Source organism: Eschscholzia californica, unplaced genomic scaffold, assembly GCF_041429995.1.
Source record: "Eschscholzia californica isolate CP2 unplaced genomic scaffold, dmEscCali1.0.p SCAF_1, whole genome shotgun sequence".
Taxonomy (NCBI): Eukaryota; Viridiplantae; Streptophyta; class Magnoliopsida; order Ranunculales; family Papaveraceae; genus Eschscholzia; species Eschscholzia californica.
Window position 1 is genome coordinate 18,774,879 of NW_028238198.1, and position 20,628 is coordinate 18,795,506.

General features: G+C 36.6%; 4 protein-coding genes across 4 annotated transcripts; 2 read left to right on the plus strand and 2 right to left on the minus strand.

Annotated features, from left to right (window-relative positions):
• Positions 1 to 1,517: 1,517 nt before the first annotated feature.
• On the minus strand, positions 1,518 to 2,813 carry LOC147564852 (wall-associated receptor kinase 3-like). Its single transcript, XM_086640439.1, has one exon. The coding sequence runs from the start codon at positions 2,811 to 2,813 to the stop codon at positions 1,518 to 1,520; it is 1,296 nt and encodes a 431-aa protein (XP_086496565.1).
• Positions 2,814 to 4,037: 1,224 nt separating this feature from the next.
• LOC147564853 (nucleolar protein 56-like) lies at positions 4,038 to 6,020 on the plus strand. Its single transcript, XM_086640550.1, has one exon. The coding sequence runs from the start codon at positions 4,038 to 4,040 to the stop codon at positions 6,018 to 6,020; it is 1,983 nt and encodes a 660-aa protein (XP_086496676.1).
• Positions 6,021 to 14,272: 8,252 nt separating this feature from the next.
• LOC147564854 (uncharacterized) lies at positions 14,273 to 15,857 on the plus strand. The gene is made up of 4 exons (XM_086640656.1): positions 14,273 to 14,676; positions 14,790 to 14,871; positions 14,941 to 15,078; positions 15,230 to 15,857. Exons 1-4 carry the CDS (start codon positions 14,273 to 14,275, stop codon positions 15,665 to 15,667), a joined length of 1,062 nt encoding a protein of 353 aa, XP_086496782.1. The 3' UTR covers positions 15,668 to 15,857.
• A 3,045-nt stretch (positions 15,858 to 18,902) lies between these two features.
• Positions 18,903 to 20,514, minus strand: LOC147564855 (uncharacterized). Its single transcript, XM_086640761.1, has 2 exons — positions 20,050 to 20,514; positions 18,903 to 19,943 (listed from the first exon to the last, which is right to left on the minus strand). Exons 1-2 carry the CDS (start codon positions 20,512 to 20,514, stop codon positions 18,903 to 18,905), a joined length of 1,506 nt encoding a protein of 501 aa, XP_086496887.1.
• Positions 20,515 to 20,628: the final 114 nt, after the last annotated feature.

Consider the following 20,628-nt stretch of genomic DNA (forward strand, 5'->3'; position numbering starts at 1 on the left):
TGGAATGGTCTAAGTTTCAGCAGGCAGTACAAGATGGGCATAGAAATAGGCAAGGCCGCAAGGGCGAATCAGGTTAGTAAGTACAGAAGAAGGTTATCTTCCACTTTTGTTTGTGAATTAACTTTATAAAGCTAAACCTACAAGTTCAGTTGTCTTGGTTTTGTTTTTGTTTTTGGTCATCTTTATTTATCATCAAATATGTGTTTTGACTTTTGAGTGAGCATGAGGAAGAAGAGATAAAATTAGAAAGAAAGGTTGACCTGGATGTTTAGAGAGAAGTAGAAGAAGCAATCAAATGAAAAAAGGAAAACTGAAGTAACTTTTAGCCACCATATAAAACAATTATGTAAAGCCAACTGGATTATCTGTACGAGAAAATTTGTTCGGCCCAAGTTGGCCGGTCTAAGTCAGACCTAGGGGTGTACACGAGCCGAGCTCTTAACGAGCTGCTCGAGTTCGGCTCGACTATTGCTCGTGCTCGGCTCGAATATTAACGAGCCCGAGCTTAACACGAGCTCAAAATCAAGCTCGTTTACATAAACGAGCCGAGCTTGAACATTCTTTAGTGTATCACGAGCTACTCGTGAACAGCTCGTTTAACATACTCTTATAATAGTATAGTACATAATTACATATTAGTATTGAAACTTGTACATGAAATATCAACCATTAAAATTATCGGAATATGAATCATTTATCATTATTATTGTATGTGACAAATGATCAATGAAATATTTTGATGATTTAGAAAGTTTTAATTTGAAGCATTTTGATAAACGAGCTTAAAACAATGCGAGCTCGAGTTCGAGCTCGAGCTCGAGCTCTTCAAACTTATACGAACCGAGCTTGAACAAGTGGACAATTACTCGAACGAGCCCGAGCTCGAGCTCGAGCTCGACAGTCAAATACACGAACCGAGCTTGAACATCTTACTACTCGGCTCGGCTCGACTCGAGTACACCCCTAGTCAGACCTTAGCTAACGTGGCCCACCAACTCGGACCAAATCCCATTTCCCTGGAGAGAGATGGAACTCTGTCAAGATCAGACAACTCAATCAAGATGAGAGGGGTCCAAGTTGAATAAGCCATCTATCTCACAGGAAATTAAAAGTTTTGAGAGACTCATAACTTCTCTTCAAGTTTTTACACAAACAAAAAAGATCTAATTAACAGATTGATTTCTCTGATGAATATGGAAGAATTTCTGAAATAAGAAGTTGATTTCTCATGAGATGGATCAAGTTTAAGGTGGCTAATATATGCAAACTAGAATCTGAAAGTTCAACCAAAAAAGGAAAATATCATTTTAAGTTTAAGGTGGCTAATATATGACAAACAACACTCAACAAAAAACAATTAGAGTAAACAATTATAAGGACTCAAATAAAAACAAAAAACAATATTAAAATTAAAATATAAACAATAAATTTTATAAGAAAAGAAGGAACGCCTTCTTCACCATTACTGTAACGGCACACTAACGTAAGAACTGCAAGTTATACATTGCAACCGAACATTAACGGCCCCCAATTTCTAAAGGAACCATTGCTTTATTCTCGCCAAGTGTATTACTAGTACTACCAACGTAAGATAATTCAGATCTTCCTTCTTCTAACAAGTAAATCTTCTCTTCTTCATCGTCATTTCCTACAAACTCGTCGAAAACCCACTTATGATTGAAAGACCTTTTCATCAGTCCATCCAACACCATAAATGCTTCTTTCATTTTAGGTCTACTTTCTCCTTTTATTCTTAAGCATCTCTTGGTTAGTTCTGCAACTTGTTCCACTTGATATCGCTGCTCATCATTTTCAGTATTCGCAAACTTATGGTCGCGAATATGAAACAACCGATTTTCTCTGATCGAAGATAGGAAATAATTAGCTAAGTTTCGGTGATCTTGGTGTCTAGCAAGAGAAACTGCCATTTCTCCTGTGAGAAGTTCTGCAAGTAGAACTCCGAAACTATACACATCACTTTTCTCTGTTAGTTGTCCCGTAAGAAAGTATTCTGGGTCCATGTACCCAAAAGTTCCTTGAACTGCCGTATTTAGTAGTGTTTGATCGAAAGGGACTAATCTTGATGCTCCAAAATCTGATACTTTAGCTTTGTAATCATCGTCTAAGAGTATGTTACTTGACTTAATGTCCCTATGAATTATAGGTATAGAAGCATCTGAATGTAAGTATGCAAGTGATCCTGCCACCTCTGCTGCTATTCTTAAGCGGTCATTCCATAAAAGATTTAACACTTTACTCTCATTATTGTCGTGCAAATGTTCAAAAAGAGTTCCATTCGTAATAAACTCGTAAACTAGTAAGGGAACTTCGGATTCTAGACAACAACCCAAAAGATGAACCACATTTCTATGGTTGATTTGTGATAAAACAACCACTTCGTTTATAAATTGGTCAATTTGAGTCCTGTCAATCACTTTTGATTTCTTAATAGCAACGACTTCTCCGTTAGACAAGACTCCTTTATAAACGGTACCATATCCTCCTTGACCAAGAATTTGAGTCTCGTCGTAATTGTTGGTTGCTTTGTTCAGTTCGGCGGTTGTAAATATTTTCGCAATTGACTTACTAACTTTACCATTTGTGCCACTTCTAATTTCTTCGAATTCTTCTTCTCGTTCATGAAGGAGTTGTTGCAACATCAAACCTCCATTTTGCATAAAAAATTTCTCTCTAATCTTGAGGAATCTTATCTTCATATACCACAAATATGACCAAAAGCTGCTCACGAGTGAGACTACCAAGCCTACAAAACTAGCTGCATAGGACGGTAATTCATATTTATCAATCAACATGATGGAGACCATCCGACAATTGGGCCTCACGGCCAGGATATTATGGGGCCCGATGGCCAAGTTGCTATATTAGCATAGTTTCTATATTTTAGTATTTTGAGTTTCTATAATTATGAGTCCTAGCAATCAAGGAAAGTATCCTTAAGTTGTTATCTTCTTTTATTTTCTTTCTCATTTGAGTCTATCTAGGAAATTATAATCTCTATAAAAGAGAAGTCCAGTCTGTCTATTGAATCATTGAATTGAATATCGAATAAAAACCTCCTTGATTGCATTGTTCTTCTTTATTATTATTTCAATTAATCTTGTTTATTTTAGTTATTTAGCAATGAGTTCTTCTATTATTACGCTTTCGCAACAATCTACATCAGCTGGTATCATGAGCCCACAAAATCCTGATACAAAAAACGAAATTTTTTTTCCCTACCCTTCACCACAACTTCATCTCTCTACCGTTCTTCATCCCTTCTCCCAAAACCTTCGGATCCTGCAGAAAGACATGACGTTTTCAAATCAAGACTCACCATCAACAATAAGGTGTGTGATTTTATTATTCACAACGGTAGCGAAGGAAACATGATATCACTTCGCCTCGTCAAAGCACTAGGTCTTCCTACTTACGACCACCCTTGCCCGTATAAACTCGGTTGGTTTTCTAACAAAAACGATTTATCGGTTCGCCAACAATGCATATTTACGTTCTCCATCGGTTCTTACTACCACGATTCTCTCTGTTGTGACGTTGTTGACATGGAAAACTGTCATCTCGTCCTAGGACAACCATGGATTTTCGATGTTGATGCCGTACGTAGAAATCATAATAATACTTATGAGTTTGTTTGGCGTAAGAAACTTGTCGTCCTTGTTCCGCTTCAAGAAAACCCGACATCGACTATAGATAAACATGAGGTAACTGCTCCACCCAAAAATTTTGAACCCCCTTCCAAAGATAATTTTGGTTCTGATTCAGGTTCTCAATCTTTTATCGCTTTACCTACCAATAGTGAAACTCATGAATCCGAGAAACCCACAGAAAAAGTCAAACTAAAACCTATTTCCACTCCTTCAACTTGTCTTGTTCCAGTTACACCCTCAACCGACTCAGAGAAATCAAGGAACAAAAAGAACAATTATATTGATAAAGAAGCAGACAGAGAAAGAGAACGAAATAGAGAGAAAAGGAGAGATTTAGAGAGAGAAAGAAAGTTTTCGTCTCCATTCGTTATGGCGTTATATCTTTTATTTGAATCAGCTTCTGGTTACTCTCTGTTAGAAGCACACGTTATCAATGAAATTAGACAAACCACAGAAGTTGTTCGTGACTCAGTTGTTGATCTTAATCGGTTTCTGAAAGTGGTAAAGATCGCTACTCTTCAACCATTTGCTTATACTTTAGATGCTCTCAATCAACGTAATGCTGTCTCTGAAGGGCTAATGACTGAGGAGTTGAAGAACTTTTTGGAGCTGAACTTGCCAAAAGTAAAAGAAGGAAAGAAACTCAAGTTCGGTTTAGGACTTGCCGAGCCAAAGATTGGATCACGTAATTCAGAAGAAACCAAAATTCCTGGCCAAAGCAGCGAGTTTGTTCTTGAACTTCTCCGCGGAATACGCTTGCATTGTGACAGGTTCATCAAAAATCTTAAGCCTTCCGATCTGGATAAAGCTCATCTCGGTTTGGGACATAGTTGCAGTCGAGCAAAGGTGAAGTTCAATGTCAACCGAGTTGATAATCTGGTTATTCAGGCTATCTTCCTTCTCGATACCCTCGGTAAAGATGTGAACTCCTTTTCTATGAGAGTCAGAGAGTGGTACTCGTGGCGCTTTCCCGAACTCGCGAAGATAGTGAATGATAACTATCTCTATGCCAAAGTTGCCAACTATGTTGAGAACAAGTTAATGTGGTCTGAAGACAAAATTCCAGGCTTAGCTGAGTTACTTGGAGACAAAGACAAAACAAACGAAATTGTGGAAGCAGCAAAGGCATTAATGGGACAAGATTTGTCTCCAATTGACTTGATTAATATTAAGCAATTTGCCCACAGAGTGATGGACTTATCTCAAGACGGGCTTATCTTCCATTCCTTTTTTTTCCGGCGAGCTTTTGCACGAAACAAAGGTCGTATGGCTCGTTACCTTGCAAATAAGTGTTCCATTGCCTCCCGTATTGAATGTTTCTCAGAGACGAACACAACCGTTTTTGGCAAAAAGATTCGTGAACAGGTAGAAGAGAGACTTACCGCGCTTGCAGAGCGTGGAGTTCTCATCGTCTTTGTTGCAATGCACAGGAACGAGGAGCTGTATCGGTTCAAGGCGATTCGAGATAGAGTCAACGATGACACTCCGTTTGCTACACTGATGTATAGTGTAGAACGTTTTCTAGCAGTTTATTTTCAATCCAGTTGTCTTACAATTCATGTCAGAATTGACCAAGTCGAGAGCTTGATGTATAAGAGACTAACACTTGGAGCAGGAGAGGTTGGAGTGAGTACAGTTGGAAGCGATTATACATGGCCACGACTTCGTGCAAATTTTTCTACTGGAATCCTATTTGATCGCGACAAATATGATGAAAATATTCTAAAGATCTTCATGGTTGCTTTTCTTCTAAAGTATAATGTGGTCTTCTTCGGATTACTAGATGACGGGCGTTGTCGCAATTTCTTGCACTCTTATACACTACTACTGTTTTTGCAAATATTTCGGCATCAGACGATTCCGATTATGTTTGGTGCTATAGTCTTTCTTTGTCTTCTTCAAATTTCCAGCAACTCTCGCGCAAAGTGGAAACTAAGGATTGCCTCGGTGAAATCATCGTACGTGGTACCACCAATCTTTTCTTTTTCGAAAGGGTATGGAAAAACTTTCTCTAATGAATTTGAAGTTGGCAATTTAGTTATAGTCTTTCTTTCCAAGCAACGAACTCCAGTCAGCATTTCCAAGAATATCGGTCAGAAGAAGTTTGTTCCTTTTAAGATCCTTACCAAGATTAACGACAATGCGTTTATTATCGATCTTCCACCGGAATTCAACATTTCTTCCACGTTCAACGTCTCTGACATCTTTCCGTACCACCCGGATGAACCTATTTACGACGACTCGGGGACGAGTTCTTCCTCGGTGGGAGAGTATGATGGAGACCATCCGACAATTGGGCCTCACGGCCAGGATATTATGGGGCCCGATGGCCAAGTTGCTATATTAGCATAGTTTCTATATTTTAGTATTTTGAGTTTCTATAATTATGAGTCCTAGCAATCAAGGTAAGTATCCTTAAGTTGTTATCTTCTTTTATTTTCTTTCTCATTTGAGTCTATCTAGGAAATTATAATCTCTATAAAAGAGAAGTCCAGTCTGTCTATTGAATCATTGAATTGAATATCGAATAAAAACCTCCTTGATTGCATTGTTCTTCTTTATTATTATTTCAATTAATCTTGTTTATTTTAGTTATTTAGCAATGAGTTCTTCTATTATTAAGCTTCCGCAACAATCTACATCACAACATTTGCATTTAGCAACCAAACGTCCAAACCTCAACGTTTTGGACTAACTGTTAAAAGCACCTCCTCTCAAAATAACCACCATCACTTTTGTGTTTGACTTGAAATCGATGGATTTGGACTGATCTTGAGTCCATTGATTTTAAAAGGGTGCAAAACACATTCTTCTTCTCGGTTCTCTATCGCTTAAATTAATGCTATGATTCCGAAGGAATCTGACGAATTATTTTTACGGAACGACGTGGCACCCAATGTTTGAAATTTTGACTTAATCTGGCCGTTAATCTCTTCACGGCCCAGATTCAATTCTTTGACGGTGATGTTTTTAGTAAGAGAGAGAAAGAATACCGGACTGGTTCTACTCCTACTTCTCTCTCACTTTCTCTCTCTAAAACTCCCTCGCAACACCTTCAAGTTTTGATTAGCTTCCTCAAACTCATTAAACTACAAATCAATTTTGAGATCTAATAAGATCAACTTGAAGAAATCTTAATTTGAACCTAGGCAAACCAATTTTTGAAGATGTGTTATGGGTTTCAAAAGGACAACCTTTAAATCAGTAGCAAAAATCCTATGAGAAAACGACTATTTGGGTTCAAAATATTATCATAATAACCAAAAAAACCATCACCTTTTTCAATTAACTAAAAGTTGTCATAATAATATTGGTAATGATACATAAGATTTCAAATAATATGTGTAATTATGGATCAGGTCATTTTCTATTCTTTTAATTCCCAAAGTACCCTTAACCTTAAAACTCTTTTTTTCCCTTAAAAAATCGAGAACCATTTTAGTCTTCTTCTCCTTCCGCACTTCACCGATCTTCTGTGGCATAAACCCTAGAAGAAGAACACTTCATTTTTTTTCTTCTTCTTCCAGAGGACAATTGCATTTCACTGAACATAACTGAAGGAGCAATACAAGCAGCAATGGTATCCACTCCCCTCCAAACCCTAGAACAACTCTTTCTCTCTCTGTCTGTAAAGTTGTGTTTATGAATCGCAGGGTATTGATTTGGTCGCCAGAGGCAAGAGCAAGAAGACCAAAAGGACAGCCCCAAAGTCCGATGATATTTACCTCAAGCTTCTCGTCAAGTAATTTCAATTTTCGTCAAGGTAATTTCAATTCTCTTTCTCTCTCTACCTCTCTCATCTTTTGAATATGTTTTCCAATCTGAATCTGAAAAACTTATCCAACCATACATATGATCAACTCTACATATTCCTAGTAAGAAGAAGAGGAACAATTTCAATGCAGTGATCTTTTGACTTGCATACCAGTGTTCTGTTTGCCTCTCTTCAAAAGGGATTAGAAAAAAAGGAAAAAAGTAGTTACTTTTATCCAAGATATCCCAAATTAGAACCCAAATTATCTATGGATTTCAGTCTTATTTCAACATTACTGCTTCTTTTTACACGACAATCCTCGTTTTTCTTAATCTTTCCAAATAAACTCTCTTTATCTCTCTAAATTTGTTTATGAACTCTTAGTTACCATTGTTGCCGCATCAAATACAAAGAAGCCGCAAACAGTTTTTGTTCTATTCTAGTAGCATCGTAAAGCTTTCTCATTAGGTATTTGAAATCTGGGTTTTCAATTTTTGTTGGAGATGATTTCATGGGTTGAATTAACTTGTAGCTTGAGTGCTGTTGCACTCTATGTTCTTGGTAGGAACAGTGGAAGGTCATCTCTCTCTCTCTCTCTAGGCTTTTGCATTGATTACAGTGGCACTTCCACTCATTTTGGTAATCTTGGTGACCTTTATGTTCCAGGGATGCTGAAATTTTAAGATCAATTACCAAGGTTAACCCATTAAAAGACTTGGGTAAGTGGATTCTTTCTTCTTTTTCTGGTACTCATTAGAATTTGAAATTTGGATTTGTATCTTGGTCTTGTATGTTGACTTCTTTCTGTTATGCAGAAAATTTATGTGCACATTGCACAGTTATGCCACTGTCATGTCATCCCTATTCACCGTTACTATATCTGGAACTTCATTGTCGATTGTTTTGTTTCCACGAATTATCGTCTATATTAGTTAGTGATTCTTTTAGTTAACCATGTAAGTTTTTCTCATTAGAAGATTTATTTTCTTGTCAAATGAGGATCGAAGGATTCATGATAAAATTATGCAACCTTGAAGTCGAAGGCAAAGAATTTGTGAGCATTCCATTGATAAGATTTTAGATAGCTGTCTCCTTCATTTTAAGGAGAGATTCTCTAGTACAAATCAGGTAAGAAGAAAACAAGTTGAGGTTTTATCTGCAAGACTGAAGCCTCCAACTTAAAGCTCCTGAAAAGGGATGAATTGAGGGATCTAATGAAATCGAATATGAGTTATGATTGTTTGACTTGATAAGAAAAACATGAGATTTGAGATGATGAAATATAGATTGCAAGCTCGGTGATATGGAATATGCTCAGAAGGTGCTCGATAAAATGTTAAAAAAAATGCAGTTATAGGGAATTGAATCATGTTTGGAGATATGAAACCTTCTCAAAAAGAATTCGATAAACAGTGAATGGCTCCATTATCTGTCTCGATTTTGCATTGACTTATTATTCATTTGTTTCTTGCTTCTTGTTGTGTTTCTGTATATAATTCATTGATCAAGTTTTTCTCCCTCTCTCTCTACATTATTTCATCTTGAAGTATTAAAGGTTTAACCTTAAAGTAGAAAACAATAAGAATTTTGAAGGTTTGATTTTAAAGTCGACCACACAACTTCTTCATGAGTTTTATATGATGAATGATGAAATCAATTCCAAACTGAAGATTTCGTAGACACATACTCGTAGTTTTTATTCTCGATTTGCAAACCGAGTTTGCACGATATGCAACTCATTTGTAGTTTACATTATGCAACCACACGTTTGCAAAACAGATTGTTGCACACACGTTTGCATAACAGATTGTTGCAAACGTGTTTGCATAACAGATTGTTGCAAACGCGTTTGCATTACAGATTGTTGCAAATGCGTTTGCATAACAGATTGTTGCAAACGCGTTTGCATTACAGATTGTTGCAAACTCGTTTGCATAACAGATTGTTGCAAACACGTTTGCAGAAAAACGTAAAGGAAAAAAAACGCCGTTTTTTTCTGAGTTTTTTTTTCAAAAAAAAAATATTGAAAGTGGATCTTGTTAGAAAGCTAATGAAAAATCATTTCTAAATATATAATTTTTATAGAAATCCGACATCTCAAACAAAAGTTATATCGATTTAAAGTTTTAAAAAAATAAAAGAATTTAGTTACACAAAATGACAAAAAAGGGTATTTTAGTATTTGTATACTTTTTGACCTGAATAATAATTTTCAAATGTTTTGTGCTTTTCTACTCATTTTCAATATTATTTTGACCTTTCTAGAAATTACCCCAAATCCTATAACCAAAATCAGTAGAAAAGAAATCCTAAAATCATGGCACAAAACCCTAATTGGTCTATGTATAAATAGCAAAAAGCCCAAAATCTGTTAAGAAAGATCATAATATCACTAGAAAATCTCAAAAGTTGAGAGAATTTTAAAAAAAAATCAGAAGAAAACTTGGACCTTTCATTCTCTCATATCTCCCATTTTTCCTCTCTCCCCTACTCTCTCTCTCTCTAAAAAGTGAATGAAAGAAGAAATAGGTTGACGTGGCATGCCATGAGATGAATGGTCTAGATTTGGTGAGAGATTCAAAGTGGGGTTACCACGTCATTTCGAAAAGAAATTCCGTCATATTGTTTCGTAACTGTAGCATCTGTCACAAATTTTACTTCTCCCTATAAGTTTGATTTTATGGGTAATAAATCTTGGCTCAATTTTGTTTTGGCCCCAATTGTTTACCAACATATCGTTTTGTTGGCCCCTACAATAGTCTCCGAGGTCGATTTGACCGTCAAAGGAAAGAAAAGTTCAACTTTTTCCAGAAATACTCGTAGAGGAGTAAAATATAATTAATCCTAAACAAGTATTAAAACATTAATTTCACATCATCTCCCTTTGTATTTTTCACTTCATCTCATCCCTCCTCAACTTCATCTTTCCCTCTCTTTACTTTACCCTTCGTCTCTGGCATAAAGTCGTCGACCAGAGGTTGTCAGCTTTTATAGATAACTTTTCGTCGGAGCAGAACGGTGAGGTAGAGGGAAGAAGAGATGAAGTGAAAAAGAGAAAAGGAGAGATGAAGTGAAATTAAAGTTTTAACACTACTTTTAAATTAATTTCATTTTGCCTACCACGTATATTTCTGTACAAAATAGAAATTACTTTTGCTTTTAGAGTCTTTATAGGGGCCAAACCAGACAGCTGTTCATAAATTAAGAGCCAAAACAAAATTAACCTGTAAAAGTGTATCTTCTTTGGTCAAATCCTCATAAAACTATCTTTTCAATATTAAAAAATTACTTACCTATAATTATTTGAGTAGATCCAAATCTCCTCTGGGGAATCGGGGGATTCAGGGGACTCGGGGGATAGCAATCAAATTCGTCAGAGTTTGTCAGGTTCTTGGAACTATAACCATCTGGGCAAGAACATGTATAGCTACCAACAGTGTTTTCACACTGGTTTGATTGTCCTTTTCACACTGGTTTGATTGTTCTTGGAACTATATCAGAGATGAATGACTGTTACCTTGACAACTACCTGGAGTGTTCGTAAGGTACGGATTACCTTCGTATCCTTTCTTGCATTTGCAACGATAACCAAGAGCATCTCCTGGCGCGTAGCAGTCGGTATTCGGCCCACACGCATAGCTAGGTGAATCTTTTTTAGCTTGATCGCATGCTTCTGTCCCAATAGTCCAACTCAATATTGCAGGAGCATAGTGATAAGTGTCTTCATCATATTCGTTTATATATGATGTTGTAAAATTGAACCATTTTTTTTTCAGCTATAAAGGCCGTATTACATTCATCGGAATTGTTTTTATTTTTAAGGTACATAATGGTGGCGTTAAAGGTGTCGACGCCTTTCGGGACGTCGGCCTTGCAACAACCAATGCCCGAGCAAGTATGATTCACTACATCATCTATACTCTCACAAGTAGACAGACATCCTGTGGCAATATTACCTACTGATCTTCCCTGGAGAACAGCCAAGTTGTTGCAACCGATACCAAAAAACTCGTTTTTAGTATCCGAGAATGTGAATTTGACAAGTTTGGCCCAGGTCTTTCCATCCCTACCGTTACAATCGGTGCCCATGTATAGATCTACTTTTAATTCCCCGTCCATTGATATGCTTGTGACGTTTATACTACCGTACAACAGCGTTGGGGGATTGGAAGAGTAATCGCAACTTAAGTTAAACGGTTGGTACCCCAACTTAGGTTCATAATGGTAACAATCTCCGCCGATACCAAATGGGTAGGGTATGCTAATACCGCCGCACTCTTCTACGCACCCAGGCTTTATGGTGCTGCTGATCATCATGGTCGCCATTGTTATCGGTACTAGTAGTAATATTAAGATGGGTAGAAGCAACAATGATGAGTACTCTATTGCAACCATACTTAATGGGACTCAATTTTGTTTATGGTCCTATTATGAATCCTAAACCTATATATATATATATATATATATATATATATATATATATATATATATAGAGAGACGGAGAAAGAGGATTTTCGTTAAAAGACAACTCTTTTGGAGATTCTTTTTATGGTGTGTTTGGATGGCGGAATCATGAATCGGCGGAATCATGAATCCGCGGATTCATGAGTCCTTGGGATCCATGATTCCACGGATTCATGAATCTAAGTAATATTTTTTGGCTTGTTTGGCAACTAAGAATCATATTATTTATTATTATTTGAGTATTTTTAAGTCTTTAGAAAAAAATATGATTTTTCAAAAAAACAATGATTTTGAAAAAATAAATAATGATTTTGTAGAAGGAAATATTTTTTTGTTGATTTAAGTTTGAAATTTAGGTTCATTAATCCAAAATCCTAGCAAATCCTAGGGGGTAGGGTGGGATTTTGGTCCAATTCAAATTTTAGAATTAGGAATTCTTAGGATTCAAGAGTCCTAGGATTCTTGGTAGCCAAACAGACCAAGGATTCATGATTCCTACCAAATTCCACTTTTGATAGGAATCCTACTTAGGAATCCTGCAACCAAACACACCATTAGATTTTTTTTTTGTTAATTTTTAAATTCCTTTTTCTCTGCTTGACCGGCTTACTTTATTTACATCCACAACTTTGAGAAGGAAAAAGACTACAAGAAATTTGTTTTGGACATTTCTTGTCCTTTTCCTTGACTTGTTTTTTTTTACTTGACTTTGCTTGACGTGTGAGGTGGGGGTGGGGGCTCAGAGTTTCTTAAAGAGGGATTGGGCTGGACGTCTAAAAGGAGGCCCAAAATGGGCTGGGCGTCCACGGTTGCCCATAAATAAACGAGAGGTCCAAAATGTCAGGCCGGGACTTAAAATGACGGAAACAGCCCCCAAGTTCATCGAATTTACGCCCCGTGCCATTGAAAATGAACCGGGATTTGGCGAATTTTTTGGCGCGATTTCTGACTGATTCGAGGGACGGAAGTGACGTTTCCTGCAAACGGTCACTTCCGCATTAACTTCTTCCCACGCCGAGTCCCTCTTCTCAGGTAACTTTGCTCCTTCTCAAGAAATTTCTTTCTCCAACTTTTTCTTCATCCTTCATCTTCCTCCTGCATCTTCGTCCTTCAACTTTTACTTCTGAAAGGATTCAAGTTTTTTTGAAGAAAATGAAGGGATTCAAGTCTGTTTGGAGAAAGAATCTACAAGTTTGTGAAGGGATTCAAGTAGGTTTTACTTCTATCTCATCCCCCTAAACTTGTTTGATAAAAGTTTATTTGATAAAAATTTTTTGAAACCCTAAAATTTGTGAAAACCTTAACTTTCTGACGCAGATATGGTGATTGATCTTTCTTTTTGGACGCAAGATTTTAGAAACCATTAAGGTTTATAGAAATGATCTCTTATTGTTTGTTTGAAACCCTAGAAGATTTTAGAAACCCTAGAAGTTTTTAGAAACCATAAAATTTGTGTATAATCTTTCATTTCTTTGACGCAGTTATGGTGAAAAGTAAAGATACAAACAAGAAATCAAAGGGTGTGACTATCATAGAACCAACTTCCAGTAGAGAGATATCAGTAAAGGAAAGACCTATAGCAGAAATTCTGGCTAGAAGAACTAGTCCAATAAAGAAGAAGGTATGAAACTGAAAAAAAAATCATTTGTTCTTGAAAATGTTTCTGGTAAATGTTTTTTATTCTGGTAAATGTTCCATATTCTGGTAAAAAAATTTTTGTTGTTGAAAATATTCCTGGTAAATAAATGAAATTCTGGTAAATGTTTTTTATTCTTGAAAATATTTTGTTTTACTGTGATTTGGATTTGTCTAGTGTTCATGGGAATAATATTTTGCACTGTAAATTGTTTTATTCCTGGTAAATAATTTTGTTTACTGTAAAATGTTTTGTTCCTTGAAAATATTTTATTGTACTGGAATTATTTTGTTCCAAGTGATATGGATTTCTTCATGAGAATAATGTTTTGTTCAGTAAATTGTTCTATTCCTGGTAAATCATTTTGTATACGGTCAATATCCATTGTAAATGTTTTGTTCCTTGAAAATGTTTTTGGGTTCCTGGTAAAGATGACCATGCATTTCAAGTGTTTGTTGTAATGTGTGACACAACAGTCTTTCCTGGTTGTTAAATTTTTTACAGGTAGAAAGTACGGAGAGCATTGAAGTAAAAGACAATGCAGAGAGAGAAAGGAAAGGCAAGAGAAAAGCTGCACCAGAGAGAGAAGAAAGCAGCAAAAAAAAGAAAGGAAAGAAAACAAAAACAGAAGTTGGAAACTCAACGGGTGAACGGAAAAATAGACCACCCAACCTTGCAGCACTGGTGCCGAAGGCTTACAAGTATGCCCTTCGAAATACGTGGAGACAAATGAAGAACACATATCCAAAGATGTCGACTAGACAGAAAGAGTTGTTAGCCGCTACTCCATTTAAAAATTTGGTGATGGCTTTTGTTGAGGACAAAATAGATTGGGATAACATAAACAAACCCAACAAGGCTATCTTTGAAATTCTCTGCCTCTATTCTAGTTCGACAGAAAGGTTTACGTTGGCGGGGAAAGAAATGGAACTGAAACCTGAAGATGTGGCCCTAATTCTAGATATGCCATTGTCAAGAGAGGTGAGAGAAGTCTTCCCTAAAAATAGATCAGTAAAGCAGCCTGAAATAGATTTTTGTATGAAGTACTTCGGTGAAATCCCTGTAATGATGTCATGCATACTAATATCCAATGCACTGAGAATTGCTGTCAACGGAGAGGTAGATGACATGGATGTGATCAGGCTGATCATCATGTATATTTCTACAAGTGTTTTATTTGCTCCCCTAACAGGTTACAAGGTTCCAATGCGTATTCTCTTCAACTTGCATACAATGGAATCAATTCAAACTTTGTGTTGGCCAACAGCAGTGCACTCATTCTAATTGATCATATCAATAAGTACCCCAACGACCCACTGAAAGCTTCAGGGTGCCTTGTATTACTTCCTGTCAGTATGTTTTTTATCATTTAAATTCAAACTTAACTTCATGTGTCTCATACTCTATGTTTTTTATAGCTGTGGTTTTGCGAGCATACTACATGTTTTGATCGTGAAGAGAGGTTTAGGGATGAGGTGCCTAGGATCGTGAGGTGGTCTTTGACCAATATAGATGATACATTTGACCAGAAGCTTGCAAATCTTACTGCAGAACAGGTATACATTTGATCAGTGTTAATGGGAAACTGTTTTGTTCTGGTAAATAGAAAAGGAACCATTAAATTGTTTTGTTCTTGGTAAATAAAATTATTTCCTAGTAAATGTTTAGTTCCTGGTAAATAATTTGGTTTATTGTACATTAAATCAGGTCAGTGAATCATTTGTGTACCCACCAACTGATCAAGAAAAAGAGTTGCTGTCAGCCCCAAAGAACACAGAATTGGTAGATGAATTGCTTCTAAGGATTGAACAACTACAAAAGGAAAATGCTGAACTTAAAGAAAAACTGCGAGAAGCATGCGTGGATAGGGATGATTCTTACAAAGCATATGAGGCACTCCTTCAAACCTTTTTAGTTCCTGTAGAAGAACAGGTTAGAGGAGAAGATGGCCTGATCAAGGTTGCGGATAATGTGGAGGAGCTACACGCACAGAGGCGTAAGGGAAAAAGTAAGATGGAAGATCCAAAAGATGGGGAGAAAGAGAAAGAAGACAAACAGAAGATAGAGGAGAAAGGGAAGACAGAGGAGAAAGAGAAAGACAAGAAAGATGAAAAAGAAAAGAAAGATGAGGGGGAAAGGGTGTAGAAAAAGATGATGAAGAGGGAGAAGAAGATGATGAAGGAGAAGAAAGTGATGATGAGGGTAGAGAAAAAGATGATGAGGAAGATGATGAGAAAGATGATGAGAAAGATGATAATGAGGAACAAGATGATGACAGTGACGAAGATGAAAAGGAGAAAGATGGAAGTGAGGATGGAAGTGGCAAAGAGGAAAATGAGAAAGAGGAGAAAGATGAAAGGAAGGACAAGAAAAATGATCGGAGTAATAAGTATCAACTTAAAGACAGTGACGAAGATGATAGCGATGGCAATGAAGATGGTAATGAAATAGTTTCTATTTTATTTTTTATTCTCAGTAAATATTATTCTTTTTCAGTTTTTTTTTTTTTTTTTTTTGAGAAAGTATAATAAGCATGCTAAATGATGAAGGCTATGAGGGAGAGGAAGAAAAGAAAGGCAAGCTGAATGATGAAGGCGATGCTGAGACGGATGATGGGGATGAGGTTCGAATCAATTTGTCAAGTGAGGAGCCAGGGTGGGTGGATGATACTTATGAAAAAGAGAAGCCTTACAAGAGAGGTAATGTTGGCAAATTATGTGGTGAAATAATTAAAGTTTCCGAGTTTGTTAAAAATTTATTTTTCTGAATATACATTATTTGACAGAGAGTATCAAGGATGATACCAATGAATTCCCAAGTTTTGATCTTAACTTTGGGACGCAAATTGTTGTATGGACTCCACCACCACCACAGCCGGACATGGAGAAGAAGGGAGATGAGGTTTGTAAAACAGCTGAAAAGAATTTCTCCGATATTGCAGAAATGGGGAGAGCATCGGTGGAAGAAGTATCCAAAAACTTGGATCATGTTGGAACAAGTAGAAAAATTACATCACCACACGTCAGCCCCCCAAAACGAGTAGTATCGAAGACACAGAAAGGGTCAATTACTAAACCAACATCTCTTATCAAAAGGGTAAAGGATAATCCCAGAACACGAAAACAAACATCCAAAGGAGCAGCTGCAATTAAATTCCCACTGATTAATGTAGAGTCGATAACAATGAAGAAACAAGTGAAAGAACCAATAAGTAACTGGAGAAAGGGAGGGTTATGGCCCTACGTCCAAGAGAAAGAGAAATCACTAATGCTAGAATTCATGACATACGGGTGGACAAGGTAAATAACTCAGTAACTGGTAAATAATTAAATGTCTGGTAAACAAAAAAATGTATTGTAAACCAATTGTGTAGAAAATTTATATCTTTCTGGAAAGTAATTGTGTGGCTGGATTGAATTCTATGTACAGCCTCGAAGTGTGGAACAAGGACAAAGAACATTGCCTGAAAGCGAAAGATTTGGATGAACTTATGATGAATCGGGAATGTGACTCGCAAATCATAGACTGGTTTGAGGACCACCTGGCACAGGACGCCAGAGACGTGAACAAAGAAGTTATTTTCCTATCTTCATTGCTTTTTGTAAGTTTCCTTGTCAAACATATAATTCATTTTTAAATGGTGTTGAGTAAATAGTAGTCTAAAATATATAACAATTTGCAGACCTTGATCAAACAAGAGCGGAGTCAGGCCAGTATAGAGGCCAATTTAAATCAGCGGCTGGAAGCGCGATACATCAAAGATCATACTACAACGTTGTGTGCGCCACTGAATACGCCGTACACAGATGACTCATTCGAGGGTCATCATTGGACTCTGCTTATCTATGAATTCGAAGAAAATGAATGGAAGCACTACAACTCTTTGCAGCGTGACACTAACCTGGCTAAGCAATGCAACAGTAATGCAAAGAAATTTGCATCGCAGCTGGCAGAAACATTGATAAAGATGAAGTGCACACGCAAACGAAGTGGGCAATACGCTAAAGAAAGGATGACGAAAAAGATATCCTATGTAAAGGAGGTTGACTGCCCTCAGCAAGGGGATAGGTGAGTCTCAAATTTGCTTCCTTACTTTAGTAGTTATTAAGTTTCTTTAAACTCACATTTTATTTTTGAATCAAACAGTCCAGACTGTGGACTCTACGTAATGCTCCAGTTGGAGGATATCTTCAACATAAGCAACCAGTCCAATTTCCCGGGGTCCTGCTCGCAGCTGGAAACTTATGCAGACAAAGCAAGAAGAAAGAGGGTAGAAGTAACTTTCAAAATTTTGGAGGAATCAAAGGAGGTATGGAGAAGGATGATAAATGAAGGGTCATAAATAGTTGTTTATGTGAAAATTATGTTTGTGTTTGTTAACTGTTACTAAGTACTGGAAAAAACTTGGAAAGTTTTGTTATTGTGAAAATTTTTAAGTTTTACTAAGTACTGGAAAAAAATATGTTTTCACTGGAAAAAACTTGTTAATTTTCCATAAAATATGCCGGGAAAACAAAAAATTTCCGGTAAACAAAAATATGTACTTGACATAACTTAGGAAAAAATATTATAAAATCCGGGAAAAATTTAACTTTCCGGTAAATAAAAATATGTACTCGACCAAACTTAGAAATTTTTCCGAAAAAATCCTGGGGAAACAAATTATTTCTGGTAAATAAAAAAATTTACTAGACACAACTTAGAACAAATTGTACTGAATATATTTTTGAGTAAAAATATATTCAGTACATATTTTTACTCAAAACATAACATGCCGAAGCTTGGGCAGAAGATTGTTTTTCCCAAAAACTTAGAAATTTTTCCCAAAAAAACTTGGAAATTTTACGGAAAATCCACATGTACTGGACAAAACTTAGAAATTTTGTCCCAAAAAAACTCGGGAAACAAAATAATTTCCGGTAAATAAAAAAATGTTCTAGACAAAACTTAGAAAAAATCCCTTCGAGAAAATATATTCTCAAAACATAAAATAATTTTCGGTAAATAAATATGTACTCGACTTGACTTAGAAAAAATATATTCCGAACATTGGAAAAACTTAAACTTTCCGGTAAATAAAAAAAATTACTGGACAAAACTTAAACTTTCTGGTAAATAGAAAAATGTACTGGACAAAACTAAAAGTTTCATATAATGCATTATGTTCAGGCACAATATACAGTAACAAAATATAAGATAATACATTGACTTTAAACACAAGTACATTAAGTTCGACAAAAGATACAAAAAAAATCAAAGCAGCACAAGGCTAAAATGTGACTCTCTTCAAAAATTTGAAAAGCTCCCAACACTGTAAATGCTTTTCAAAGTTGTAGAGTGCCCCTAGTTTTTGCTGCTGATATAAAAACGATTTCAATCACTAAATCGCTTCGTTGCACGAAGCACGGTTGTGATAAGAGAGCTTCTTACACCTACCGCATATCCGCTGCCTCTTTCTAAAGTTTCCAGAACTTTCAATTCCTACAGAACGTGGTCTGCCCGGACGTTTCTTGGTTAAAGGAGGAAGTATCTTGCTGGCTTCCTCAAACGTTGTTGGTTGATCGAAAGATGGGACAGGATTTATGGAATGACTATAAGTCTTACAGTATGCATCCGTTGTAACAGCGGGATCAAAAAAGGATGATGAATCACCTCCATGCACTTTAATACACAATATGGCATGCTCACAAGGGATACCTTGGACTTGCCACTTACGACATGTGCATGTAAGAGCCCCAAGGTCCACAGAGTGACTCGGCATGGACATTAATTCATACACAAATTTACCTGATTGTATGCACTTCCAGCTACAGGCAACGTTGAATCTAGACTGCATTTTTTCGTTGACCTTAGGGCACAAGAAAGAGTCCCAAGTTGCCGACTCAGTTCTTCTGGCATTCATCATGTTCATAATTTTGATCCTCAACATATCTAGCATTACGGTTATTGGAAGAACTCTCTCATCCCTTATCCACGAATTGAAGGATTCCGAGAGCGAAGAACATATTAAACCGTACCTTTTTCCTGGAAAGAAAACATCAGCCCAATATTCCAGATTTACAGAGTGAAGAAATGCATCCACGACATTGCCACCCATGACTACGAGTTCAGAAGTGTACTTCTGAAAATCCGATATAGTAAGGGCTCTAGCCGCCTTAAACATGAGGGATTGGAAATAGTCCGACTTCTTCGCACCATTCTTTACACGTACATTCAAATTGTTTCTTAGATGCCAAACGCAGAATGAATGGTGCGCGGTTGGGAAAATGTTCGAAACTGCATTTATAATACCATTGTGCCTGTCCGACATAAAAGTCAAAGACTCACTAATATCAACCATTTTCGCCAAGTTACAAAAAAACCAGGTCCAGTTTTGATCATTTTCTACATCAACGACAACATAGGCGAGAACAAAAAAAACCTGCAAAGTACATATGGCAGTAGGAAGAACAGGAAATTAATTAATATTTCAGCCTAAATCTTTAGGTTAGGAAATAAAAAAAAAGCCAGTAAATAAAATTGTGTACCGGACGGAAAATATTGGTAAAATACTTACCATCACTGCCATTCTTCGCTACAGCTGCAAGAATGCACCAATTGTATTTCGTTTTCGCAAAAGTACCATCAACAAATATCAATGGGCGACAGTGCTTGAAACCTTGGATGCATGCTCCAAGAGCAATAAATATTCGAACAAAACGGTGGGAATCTTTATCAACTTGAAGATCAAATATTACACTATTAGGGTTAGAACGTGATAGGGCATCAATATACCAGTTGAGTTTGGCATAAGAATTAGCTTCCTCCCCATAGGCCAAAGAAATACTCCTGTTTCGAGCCTTATATGAATAGTAGTAGCTGAGTTGAATTCCATAGTCTTTCTTGAAAGATCTGACAATGTCTTTAGTACTTTTGGTCGGATTCTCCCTAATGTCATCGACTATTAATAAGCTAACAGTTTCGGTTGATAATCTTGGCTTATTCTCTGACATTATAAAATCTTGACATGTGTGCACAGGGTTGTAAGCTTTTAGAACAAACATTGACCTTGACTTCAGAGGAGCCACAACGTGAATGGTCCAAGAACATTTTGGGGATTTGCATAC